Genomic DNA, 13,878 nt, shown 5'->3' on the forward strand with positions numbered 1-13,878 from the left:
AATAACTAACATTAAAAGAACATAAATTTCTTTCAAATAATTATAACCGATCCTGCATATAAATAAACAAGTATTTAAACATATAAAATTAAAGACTTTCCAAAACATGAATCTATTGTAAAAAACATTTTGATATTGCATCAACAAAATCTTATAAATCTCAAATTTACAAAAGCAATCCAATAGATTCAAATCCACACTAAATTCTCCTTCAAATTAGTCAAATTACTTGAATTCAAATGACTTGATGTCGAAAGATTCGACTGTACGGAAATAAGAACTTCGAAAAATATATTTCAGGTCAAGCGAAGAACAAATTCGCGTTGGTAAAGTAATTCGACTATTCTGAACTAAACTAGAATAATATAGCAAACAGCAAAGGATCAACACAATAAAACGTGCAATTCATTTCCTCTCGATCGGTTCTCCATACCAGTTCTCAACCAACATCACGCAAACAGCGATCGAATTACAATTCACACGTGGTAGTGCGAAAGTTTGTTCTTTTTCCGAAACATCGATTCTGGCAGTGGTCCCAATCGTCGAGCTCTGTCCGGAACGATTCGATGGTATCGCGGTTTCCCTGCGATCTGGTTTATGCAACGAGGATCACGGACCGAAAACCCTGGAGACGCGTCACGCTCGACGGTGAATGAAAATTGGCGTGTTAGAAAATTTTCAAAGTCGTGCTGCGGTGCGGTGAACTCTGGTACTTAGATCGCGACGAGGTTGAGGCGGTGGTCGGGCCCATGGGCGGGCCCCGCCGCTCCCGAAGGGGACCTATATAAGTTGACTCGCGGTCGGTATAACACGATCCTATAACACAATCGCGTCTGCCTCATCAGCGACGAAACATGCGTCTTCCCGTGAGTATTCCTCGCTTTTCCTCCTTCATCGATCAGTGTCTCATATTCACGGTGTTTCATTGTTTCTTGGGAATAACCGAGTCGTTCTAGTCGCATGATAATTGGATATGAGAATCGATATTATATTTGGAGTAGTGTCTTTTATTTCATTTGTAATTAATTTGAGTCTTGGGACAGTGTGTCGAGTTTAATGTTCGATTGTATTGGTGTTTAAATGGGTTTTCCTTCCTTATCGATTAGTGTTTCATTGCCACGGTGTTTCATTGTTTCTCGGATAGACTAAACGGGAATACGGGAATTGGGCATAAACCGGTTTGTTATTGGAGCTAGTGTTTTTTTAGTTGTAATTAATCGAAGGAATCAAACCAGTGTTTCGAGTTATTTGACTGTATTGGTGATTGGATTAAACGGATGATAGTTATTTGTAGCATTTAAGTTTCTTTTCGTTTCTTAATTTCGTAATATTTTTTTAAGAAAAGATTTGCAACATTTTTTTGTAAAGTTATCAGATAGTCGCTTCGCAAAGTTTCCAAATCTTTCCTTTCGGTTTTTGTAAACTTAGATTTTATTTTTATTTACTGGTAGGATGCGTGGTATGTGGTGAATGGAAAGCTTGCGATGCACTTTTCGTTTAATCGATGATTTTTTCATTAGGAAGAGCACTTTTTTGTGATGTTACTTTGCATTAACAGAGTCATCGTGTCAGACTCACAAATCGTTTTATTGCCTTGTTCATGGCTTGATGGCTCATTTAAACACGTCCACTTTCCCTTTTTGTTATAATGGGGAGTAATAAGCATAGCTATTTTTATATAATTGTAAAATAATAACAAGGAAAAGTTGTAGAGTATTGTGAGTGAAATTAGCGGCTAGTAAACCTAATTTCACCCCTTTTGTAATTTCAGGATTATAGACCTCGACATAGATGTATGTAAGAAAGTAAAATTACAAGGATATCAATGCAAGATGTAGTGTAGATAATGTAGATTCATATACATTGCATAAAATGTATGTTTAACGAATAAAATATTTGGTTTCGATTTGAGAAAATTGTCTTCACATAGGTATTTTTTAAATCTTTCTGAAAATTCAATTAGTTTCTTTAAAATATTAGAACTCGAACCAAACGCGCAATTTTTAACACTAAATTGTTCTCGTTTTGTATTACTGATATTTGTTACTTTGGAATTTGTTATTCGCGGTTCGAATTTTCACTGATGAGACTACAAAGATAAAATATCTAGGTTATCGGATCGTGATTTATGCCTTTGCCTTTCTAACGCTTTAACAAAGTTGCTTCAACAAACATATCTTGTTACTTTTACTTTCCCGATTTAGTATTTACCTTATAAGGTACAAGTGCCTCCTTATTTTACACGTACGAAACGTGCTTTTGAAGAAATTGAACACATCTTCAATTTAGAATTTAATATCAATTTCTTTCTCGTTCAGTCAAGTAATTCTTATGATTTTATCGTTATAGAAATATAAATTTCCATTGTTTATCGAATCAAAAACTAATCAATATTAATTAACATATATAAGATAAAAGTATTGGATAACGCAGAGTACTGTAAATTATAATAGAATGTCCTTTTCCTTTGCAAAATAAATTGTAAAAATAAATTGTAAAGGCAAATAAAAGTAAAAGTTCATTTTGCGCAATCTCGACCGTTTTCCATTGTGCACGAGGTTATTGGAAAGTGATCCGCGAATGCCAACGATTTTATGCAAACTTGTGTCACCAGGTGCTGTCTCTCTTGTTCTGCATCGGCCTTGCGCTCGCCCAGCACAATCAATACCCCGTGACCACGCCGGTGCCCATTTTAAAGCAGATAAATAAGTGAGTACTGTTTCGTTATCACGACATAGATTTAAACCGACTAGAGGCAACGCTATATCGAATGTATCTTTCGCCCCGTTCCTTTATCAGAGACAATTTATCTCTTGACTCGAACTACCGACTAAAACTGTGTGGTCAAGGTTTAAGAAAGGATTAAAGCTTTAGACGGTGTGTAGCAAGTTACATTGAATGTGAAACTGAAACTTTAATCAAGAAGGAAGTTCAGTATTCTTAAGTCGATTATGATTTTTACCATTAGTAGCCAAGAATAATGAAATTCTTTTTGTATTGTATTGTATTTCGTATTGTAAGACATTAGTTAACATCTTGTGGGGAGTGGAAAAACATTGTAAAAAATGTAGATTCCATTATATAGTAATCTAAATTTATTAATCTTAATTTCTGTAAAATTACGCCATTGTAACATTTTCGCACGTGACAATGTTCGTGCAATGTATGACAATCTAGATAAATATATTGTGAAGCAATACAATGTGCATACTGTTAAAAGTTCATGCAACCCTCAAGGTAGGCGTTACTTCGAAGAGTTTCGTAAAAATATTCGTTTATCCGTAGTTTCAAGGGCAAATTCACATTTCCATGCAATTCTGCAATAGATAGGTTATTGCTACACAAGTATTGCTACACTAGTCTACTTCCGCGCGTTTTTGTAACTTTTCTTTGAACGCGATTCGAGCGTGACTGATACAAGGGATAACAAAATTCAATGAAACTATATGGTTGAGTATTACAGAATAGTATTGTACAACATTTCATAATAGGCTACATATAAAACATACTATTGTATTTGAAGTAAATAAATGCAGGATCTCTAACATCTATCAAATATTAAACTCAAATACTAATTCAGAATGTAACACGAAGATAAGGGTATAATTCCTATTTCGAAAATATTTTACGAAAATTAAGATAACTTCTGCTTTTAAAATATCTTCCAACATCTGCGTACAATCCAAAAATTCAAATAATTAAAAATTCCGCGTAACACGATATTCAAGAAAATATTTTCAAAAAAAACCTACAAGTACTAATTGATTCAATAATGACCAGACATAACGAAGACGGTAGCTACAGTTACGGATACGAGGCAGCGGATGGTTCTTACAAGATCGAATCGAAATATCCAACTGGAGAAGTATATGGAAAATACGGATTCGTCGATGATACTGGGAATATTCGAGAAGTGGAATATGGAGCGTCCAGACGCGGATTCGAGCCAGCAGGTTCTGGTATAAACGTACCACCGCCAACCTTGACTGGTAATAGTATCGCAAATCCAAATCAACCCGAGGACGATGGCCAATATAGAGAGGACCCCTCTGTTTATTACACGGATCCTCGATATACAAACGGAGAACGATATGAACCTGTACCTCGTCAACCTTTGGTCCAGAATCAACCGCGACCAATTCCGGCACCGATCTATAATCCGCCCAGGTAAGAAATTAATTATTCAGATCGAAAATCCTTACCTCATCCAAACCAAAGAAATTAACTATTCTGATCGAAAGTCAGTTTTTTTATCCTTGCGAAATATAGACACAACGATCGCATTTTAAAACTAAACTACAAACTTTAAAGACTCAAGAACTTTTTAATTATTATTATTAAATTTTAATTATTATTAAATTTCCTCTATTCGATCAATCTTCGGTCTAAATGAATTTAATCAACATTCAATATCAGTGATACGTTATTCACTGCAACGATTTAGCTTAAAGTAATGAAATATTATTCTTGTACCCAAATTTATATTCATAGCCACATCCGGTATCGCGAAGAAAAAAACTCTGTTCGCTACAAACTATGATTTTTACCAACGACATTGTTCATTTTAAAGCCTCGAAGAGAAATTTCCGTGGACAAAGAACACGTATCTACAACGAACCCTGTAAATGTCACGTGAATCTCAGTCGAAAGCGCAGTGAACGTGACTTGCACAACTGACAGCTACTCTTGACTTACAATTAGACTCGCGGGGCTAAACAATGAAATTAACCAACAGAATTTGTTCCCCGATTTTCCAGGTATCCTACGCAAGTGCAGTATCAGCCGAAGCCACAGTATCAACCGGAATATCGACCGCAGTATCAACCGCAATATCAGGCCCAACAACAGCGACCCGCGTATCCAGCCGCGCCGACTCAAAGCGGAATTCAAGGTCGTCCGGCACCCGTCGATCCCAATGCCGGGTTAGCCTCTTACTCGGTTACTTACAGGCGATAGGGATCCTTCGATCACGTTAGCATGTGTAAATATTGCGTTATTCGTAGGCATTTCCGGGACGTGTTGCAGAGATTGTAGTTTGGGCCAGTTCGTTTATTTTTATTCGATTCCCAAACCATTAATTTTAGGCTGATTTTCTGATAATTAGGCTGTTACGTTTCTTTTCTTGGTGAATGTTAATATTTGAAGGACAGATATTTCTTTTATTTATTAATATGTCGATAGGAAGTTTAAAAACGTACATCTTGCAAATTAGGCAACATACTCATGATTTGTTTTTTTTTTGTTAATGTAATTTTTATATATGTAGCTATTGTTTATTAAAAACATAGTTTTCAATCTATGTACATATTAATAATATATTTCTACTTGTCGATGGCATCAAATAGCTATAAAGATCGGGATATTCTTTTGTACGAACTATGAGAAAGTTAAAGTTTCTTTTTGTAATCGTTTAAATAATATTTACGTATATAAGCGGCATCCAAAATATTCATTTTACGCAAAACAATATCTGTTTAGCTCCGTTCTTTTTTCACTCCTTTTAATAAGAGCAACAGTGTGAAACAATAATCCATTACAATAACAAACATTGCATTAAACATCAATTTCTCGTCCTTCAAATGTTAGCTAAGCAGAAGTATCTCCATAGTGTAATTTATCTTCTATCGTCTCATAGGACATTTCGATATTCTTCTACATCTACGTTTTATCTTTCGAAAATTTCCTAGAAATCTTTTCTGCAGAATGTTGATATAAATCAACTGAGCTTTCGTATCGATAATAATTTGTAGAGCTGCTATAGATCACCCATATCTTAATGTGGCATCGAACGCATCAATATTCAAGATAACAATCTACAGAACACTGGATAGTATGTTCAGGAAGACACTCTGCTACTTAATATTCTACACGATTCTCACTCTTACTTATCTTCCAAACACTTGGTAATACTCCAACATGTCCATTTAGACTCTGAAAGTAGTTCCTTTGTAAAATTCTACCTCTTCCTCGCCTTTCTACCTCTTCTCCTACCAGTTCTTTTTACTTGTTCTGTCTACCTCTTCGTTCTTACTTCTATGACTCATTGTCAGTCATTTACATTTCTTGTTATTTAGCCGTTTTTCTGTATCACCTAAACGCTCAAGGCATCATGTTTCACGATTATATTGTCCACTTCGCGTATATCATTTGACAATAGGAAAGAAATCTTGATTTGTGTACGGACGTATCTGCATCTACAATTTAATCGTCTAACTCTCATAGCACAGATTATAGTACAAGATTATGATAAAATGTTGGAAATTTTGTTAATTTCATCGGTATGAAAGTTGTTCACATAACGCTTAAGGATATCGTTTCATTTTTTAGTTCAATCTCTAATTTTTCATTTACTAAACTGATCACTGTGACTTACCACTTCCTCCATTTATCATACGAGCGACACACGAAGATCTATAAATCCATACTTATTGATTTCTTAATTGTTATGTCATAATATTAATAGTATCTTATTAATAGTATATTTAATCTTAAAATTATTGAAATAGATATTATATTATAACTATATACGATACTAAAATGCACTAGGGTCTTTAAAATATCAATTTGTTTATATCGTGAATACCATAAATAAAAGAATGTATCCTAGTAGATGCTTATGGGAATTGGAGGATTAAAAGATACGCAATATTCCGAGAGAAAAGTCGAGAAAGAACGGAATGTCGAGGAACAAGCCTCGTTCTTCCGCCCCACCTTCGAATGGGATGAACAATTCGTGAGTTATGCGAAATGGAATCCTGATCATAATTCCCGTCAATGTTAATCATCTTGTCGCGTGGAATTACGAATGCAACCATGGCTGAACTTGACACGTTGGTAAAAAATTCGCGAGGTTGGCATAACTACGTGTGGCCTTCCGATGCTATCGATCGAACGATGCAAGCAAACGACTCGTTCAACGTCCAACGTAGGCGGCGATCCACCTTCGTGTGTCGCGATTATGCCCGCGAGATTTCTCTGTGGTGAACAATCGACGACGACACATTTGCATTTTACCCGACTGGTTATCTTTTCTATAGAATTCATGGTAGTCGTAAATGCATTGTATTGACCAATTAATCGTCCTCGAATGTGTATACAGAAATCGGTAGACATACAGAATGCAGCACGGATAATGTAATAATAATAGAGTAGACGTTGGACGTTTATAGTAGTTAGGAATTTCGAAACGTTTTGAATAGTTGTTTATAAGTTGATGGAAGAAGGTGCATGTATTTGTATGTTAGGGATACTAATATTATTTCGTGTATCAATTTCATTCATAGTTTTATGATAACTTAATGTATTGTGTAATAAAGAACTTTTGCAAAATTGTTGTGCGTTTTGATAAGAGCTTTAATGAGAAATGTTGATATGCAGGCAGTTTATAGGTTTGCATGTGGCAATAAATCTAAAGCAACTCTGTATGTAAAATATATAAGATAATATTCTATAACCCCCATGCGTTTTATTACGGAGAATCGATAATCACATAGTTCATTTTTATTTTATTTCTATGAAATTTATATTATGTCATATGGGAATAAAAGGGTAATACAATTTGTTGTCTGTTATCCCTTACTTTTGATATTATTTATTAATAGCATTAAGTTTTTTTTATTAAATTACCATTTGTCCTTTTTTTCATTTATATGTACCTATATCGTCATTATTTTTGCGGTTGCAATTGGTAAAAAGAAAATGAAAAATATATGAATGCTCTTTACAAATAATTCATAAATCAAGTTGCAATGGAATTTTTCTCAACAAAGAACATTTCTCTTTTTGAAATAGGTGCTTATAATAATTACTTACTTAATTTCTTCCAAAATATTATGAGAAACACCAAAACTTTCCAATTAAACAAAGGAAGCTTTCCATAATTTGATACCTTTCGTTATTGCGTCTCGAGTAACGAAAACTGAACATATTTTGGTATTAGCAGCCGTATTTCCAAAACGATCGACCTTGCGTTCTTGTACTTTAGTACTTTAGTTTCATGCAGCAAACAGATAGCTGTGCCGATGCACATACCAAGGAAGTGTTTTGTGCCAAGGAAGGTTGTCGCCACGCCCAGGAATTTCATCCACGCTTCTCGAGCATCGGACACATCGTGTAATTATCCGGAGCACCTGTAGGTGAGCCTCTGCTGCTACATTCTCCAGCGAATTTTTATTTCCTCCTGCTGTTTAAAAATCAAGGAGGACAACCACTCGCGACGTACTGTTGTTCGAAGGTGTTCGAACTAACTGTCGTGAGTTGCAATTTCGACGTACAAAGAAAATTATAAGAATTCTAAAGAAAATCATAAAAATCCGAACTCACGATGGTATAAGACATCTCAATCCAATGTGAAAGATACTCTATAGTTGCCTATTCTAATACAAAGTATCCAATACTAGGACGATTGGAACAACATTGGAATGTTAAACATCATATTGTATAGAGATAATATTCGGCCTTTTAAACCTATGTCAAACACGTTGCTGATATATTTTTCATGGTTGTTCCACTTGTATAAATGTCATATACATCTTGTACTCTATTGAACTTTTCTGAACTCTGTCGAAACGAAATATTAGTTAATGCTCGATCAACTGAACCTTTGTTGGTTGAGTTCATTTCAAAACGTGAGTTCTTATTGTGTAAACGAAAAATGAAAGGCAGTGAGAAAAATTGGTGAGATCCTATTATACGAACTTCAATTATATAAACTTTTTGCCCCTCGACAAATTTAGGTATATGGAATTCTATTGTATTTCAAGACTTCAAGCACGATGTTTTCTGTATTCGACTGCGTTATTCAACGTCAAAATCATTGCAACCCTTCCGGCAGATACAACAGTTACGAGATAATTTTCGATCGTTTTCCTCGCAGAAATCGGTTGGATCGCCATAGGCACACAGTTTCACCGCCTTCGGAAGTGGGGCTCGTCGTTGACGATGGTCAGCGATCGTTTACTACCGCTTCATGTCGCGAGCTTTACCGCTTCGTGGTTGTCGCAACGCTCTTCTACATAATCGACGTTGATCTATAATCGCTGGCTGCGGTCGTTATGAGAGAGTTATGAAATTGTAAAGAGCACCGTTCGAATATGAAATTCGAGGCTGTCTAACTTTCTTTTCCTTCCACTTTGTTCCGCGCTCGTCGAATGCCTTCCAAGTTTCTCCTCGACATCTGAATCCGTACGCGTTCTAACGTTTACTCGTGATGCGCCAATTACTTTCTCAAAAAACGTCCGGTACATATGGCAAAAGTCGATATCTTTTCAGACCGAGAAAAGTTCGTCGTACGATGGTACGCATTTTGTTAATGTTTCTTAACTGCATGTGAAAGCAACTTTTCTGTTTCACCGCTTTCTTCCCACTTTGACGAGATATGCGCATACATATATTTAAAACGAGGAAACTGATGTTAACTCTCATTCTCGTCTGACTGGGACAAGCCAAATAACTTTTATAACGAAGTTTGTGCTCAATCAGTTATTTTCTGTTTTTTAATACGAAAAGTATTAAATGGGAGAATTATTCGAGAGATTTTATAATATTTCTTGATATTTTATTGGCCCTTAATTTTTAATGCTGTGCAATCCTAATTTATTTTCGAAATTTATCGTTGTTTTTGGTAGCATCTCTTAATTTGAAAATTTATTGTAACTTTTAATATTTTGCTTTAATATCTTTTTCCAATTTTTGAAGTTTTAGTATTTTACTTTGATTTTGAAATTTATGATAATCACTGACATTCTTCTCTAATTTGAAAATGATCGAATAATGTTCCGCACTCAACCGTCATAAAAGTTAACGACGATTAATTGAAATGATAAAATAGCAATAAGTAATGAGTGCGGAAACTTGTTCTTCTGACGTTTACTTGAAAGCATGATATATAGAAGATACTCGGACATATGGGAAAGATCAATCTTTATGCGTGAACTATCAGTCACACAAATAAAACCATCATCTCCGTAATTAATGTAATTAACGTGTACTGAAATGAAACATGCGAGTAATTCTAATTGCTTCTCAGCCATACTTATCTATAGTTAACTAATTAATAAGTTAATAATCTTATTAGTCACATTATCATTCAAATATATGTACAGGTGTTAATCGAAACGAATAATGAAATAAACGAATGAGTTAAATTTGACATTTTCCTCAAATATTAAAAATAACATAATGTCAAAGCTATTGTACATTCTAACAATCATTCTGCCCAAAGTGGGCAAGTGTCAAGTGATTTATGGACGGGAGTGTCTATAACGCTGGTAACAGTCTATAGAGCGTGGTAACTCGAATCAACCTTCGAACTCTCACACGTCGATTCTCTTTGTTTCGAGATGAGAGATCCTAAGAAGAGGATTGGCGTTAAAACTCGACAATGGAAATTACTAGCGACTCGAGCGTGTGGGTATAACAGGAACCATTCAACCGGCATCCCGGTGCAACCATTTATTCCCGATCTCGAAGTGTCCCGCATGGAGTTGCATGTTACGCATACCTGATACGTGGAGACTGCCACGGACCACCGCCCATGCCCACCTTTCACAATATACGTGCCCTCGCTTCGGGCTTCTCTCGATCTAGCCGATCTACTTCGCGATCGTTCCCGTGGAAGCGTATCCTGATGCCCTTTATCGAACTTACATTCGCGTTCAAAAGTCTTAGGACATCCGCTGCTTTCGTACAAAACGTGGAAATTAATTTCAATTATCAGGCAACGATTAATTAAACGAAAATTGTAGCAATATATATTGCTGTATATGTATATATAACATAGATTTTAAATTATAAAATCTGCCATTCTCTGGTAAAATATATTCTGCTAGAAATGAACATTTGTGAAAGAGGCTGTATGCAAACGATTTCGACCTTCTATTCTTTATTTCGAATTTCAATACCCACCCACTGTGACTGATTTTTATGTAATGCAGTTTGCACGTTAAATATTATCGGTTTCGTCCCCTGTATCGAACATCTCTGTTAGACATTGTTGTTTAGATTAGTTCAGATATCCGTGAGATTATTCAACTATCTATACTCGATATACGAGCACGATGTCGGCTCGCGAGACATTGCTTTCGTTTAAAATTGAACTCCTTTCTTTTGGGTAGTGTCGGGTACGTTACGCAAGGTGAAATGGAAAGCGAGTTAATCCTGTTTCGTGTAACAGTTTCTTTAATTGGTTGCGTTATCGCGAATTCTTACCAAACTGTCTGGTTTATCCTGTTATCTAATAGAGAATTGTATTTGGATTTGGTTATGTCTTCATATGGTTTGTGGTCTTGTTGAAGGTTCGGATTCGTTCGTTCCTTTGTTTATATATGTAATTTCAAGTTCATGTAAATTGTCTTTAATTCAATTCTTTAATATACTGGCTCATGCCATTCTTATTTCTTACTGTACTTTCATTCTAAATATTTCAAAAGTGTTTTAGTATGACATATTTATAGGGCATAATAAGCATTTTTTATAATCATTACAGTGTAAATGTACGTGTAGAAACATGTTCATGGAAACAGATAATACAGTATTTGTAAATAAACTATATTTCTCCACATGCATATAATATTCCATAAATACATAGTGGAATTTTAATGAAAACGGTATTTTAAAATATATGTAGGTATTCAGGACGTGAAGTGCATCTCTTCTGAATAACATCGAATAAGATAAACAATTTTGTGTTTACATCGAACTCGCTTCGGTAGATATATAGTAGTTTCAATACAAAATAAAACGATCTCTTTTTTCAGATGAAAAACATTTATGATAAATGTAGTAAATAACCAAGATACATAGAAGAGCACTCACTTGCTCTGTTTTCTAAATCAAAGACGTTCAGCTTTTAATACTATCAACTGAATTTCAATGAATTATACACTAAATTTTAAGTACAAAAATACAATAAATGTAATAAATCACTAATGTATAAAAAAGACGACTCCTTTCCGCGGATCAGACACGTAACATTTAATACTATCACTCGAATAAACCATAATTTTCTAATATTAAACTAGCTCTATCTCTCTTACACTTTCTTTCTTTTCTACTATTCTAACAAGATATATCTTACGTAATAAGCCGATAGGAACTCCTGCGACGAAAAAGAGACATTCTTTCTGCTAAACTACTTCAACGCAATCTCAGTATCTATAAATAAATATCGGTCACTCTATCAAGCGCGACATAGGTGTAGTTAAAAAGAAAGAAATAAGAATAAAAAGGTAGGAAGGGAAAATACAAAAGGAACAAAAGATTGGCGGATATTCGACGAAAGATAAAGGCAGCACGGGCGGCAAGGCAAACTTATTTCCTGCACGACAGTGCGTGTTTCATCGATATGCTCGTACGCAGCTTTACGATTCCGCGTTCACTCTCAAGGCATTCTGATGCAAGGCGTGGTGCCACAGTTTGTCGAGCCAGATATCGTTAAAACTCGCTTTCCTTTACTCGCGTCACGCACATGCACAATTTTCGTCTTTCTATTATCGATATGTGATTATTATTATCGAACTAAAAGAGTTTCGTTCGACGTGATTTACGGAAGATCGATCAATTATACTCGGAATATTTCCTCTAGAATTTTATTAAGGATCTTTATTTATAACTAGATTTATGTTTGTTGTTATTTAAACTTCTTTCATAAATTATTCCTTTGATGAATTATTATATTAAGCTTTACGTTTATGTGAAAACTCTGTAACATTTGAATTACTAAGATAATTAAAATTTATCTTTACAATAGTGTCGTATTATAATGATAAAATTTTACTTCAATCTTATACGCTAACATAAAATTTCTCTTGAACAAAATATCAAACCGAAACTAATAAAATACGACTACCAATTGAGATGTCTCTAACATTTATTATATAACATATGTTAGCACTATGTATCGAAACTATACTGAAACGTATCAAATCAGAGAATAATATTATGAAATATGAATAAAAACGTACTCATCGATACTTCCGTTGATTAAAACACTTTGATTAGTGTAATTAATAGCTTTCTATAAACAGTTATTCCAATTAACAGTTCTCAGGAAAAAGAAATATCATTTCCTTGCTGATAGTCTTCAATTATACAGTAGTCGATCGATTCGATAAATGGAAACATCGACGAGTAATTTTCCTCATTCAACTTATCGATACGCATCAAATTTTCGCACGTGTACTCTGTTCTTACCATTTAATTACGTGGATATTTTCACACAGCTATGGTGCATCAAGATGTCCGTGAAACACGGGACGTGAGAGACTGAAAAATGGAAACAAGTGTACCACACGCATTGTCATAAAAGGAACGCTATCGGATTATTCGCGTGATTAAGAATTTATACACTCTGGCCTTCCATAAATAACGAGAAGCAATTGTTTGGCCGTAAAGATAGGACAATGCGTTCATGGACGTTTCTCATGTCGGAGAAATAATCTATTCGGTTCGTACGTGGATTCACGTGAGAATAGTTTTGCTATTGCCATGTTTCATAAGAGTGCAAAGTCTTCGAAATCCTTGGAATATTAGTTCATAGTCACGATTATAATCCATTGCTACTCTCTTTAGGGATATGTTGTGTAAATTCTGTCTGATTCGATTAAGATTTTCGCTTGATAGAATCTAGAACTATAGGAAAGGAGTACGAACGATAAAATATACTCAACAAACTTTAAAGGTCACGAGATAAAAGCCAAACCAATACTTACTCCATTTACTTACTTGTTACTTACTAATGCAACATATATGGGAACCTTTAACTGCGGATAATTTGGTTAGGGCAAAAAATTATGCTTTCAAACAAAGTTTGGAGACGATAAAAGGAGCTGCGTATTATCGATGGTATAACAGAGATGATTGACGAACTAGTCAAAATTA

The 13,878-nt window shown here is 34.8% G+C and overlaps 1 protein-coding gene across 1 annotated transcript; it reads left to right on the plus strand.

The window, feature by feature from the left end:
- Window positions 1-768: 768 nt before the first annotated feature.
- On the plus strand, window positions 769-7,424 carry LOC100748824 (global transcription regulator sge1-like). Its single transcript, XM_003492325.4, has 4 exons — window positions 769-866; window positions 2,615-2,709; window positions 3,781-4,167; window positions 4,758-7,424. Exons 1-4 carry the CDS (start codon window positions 855-857, stop codon window positions 4,954-4,956), a joined length of 693 nt encoding a protein of 230 aa, XP_003492373.1. The 5' UTR covers window positions 769-854; the 3' UTR covers window positions 4,957-7,424.
- The last annotated feature ends 6,454 nt before the right edge of the window (window positions 7,425-13,878 follow it).

Source organism: Bombus impatiens, unplaced genomic scaffold, assembly GCF_000188095.3.
Source record: "Bombus impatiens unplaced genomic scaffold, BIMP_2.2 scf_0673, whole genome shotgun sequence".
NCBI lineage: Eukaryota > Metazoa > Arthropoda > Insecta > Hymenoptera > Apidae > Bombus > Bombus impatiens.

Excerpts from the sequence above, each read along its gene's own strand:
- LOC100748824 (XM_003492325.4), top strand. Across the intron at positions 2,710-3,780 it reads ATTTTAAAGCAGATAAATAA|ACATAACGAAGACGGTAGCT; the intron begins GTGAGTACTGTT and ends AATAATGACCAG. Across the intron at positions 4,168-4,757 it reads CCGATCTATAATCCGCCCAG|GTATCCTACGCAAGTGCAGT; the intron begins GTAAGAAATTAA and ends CCGATTTTCCAG.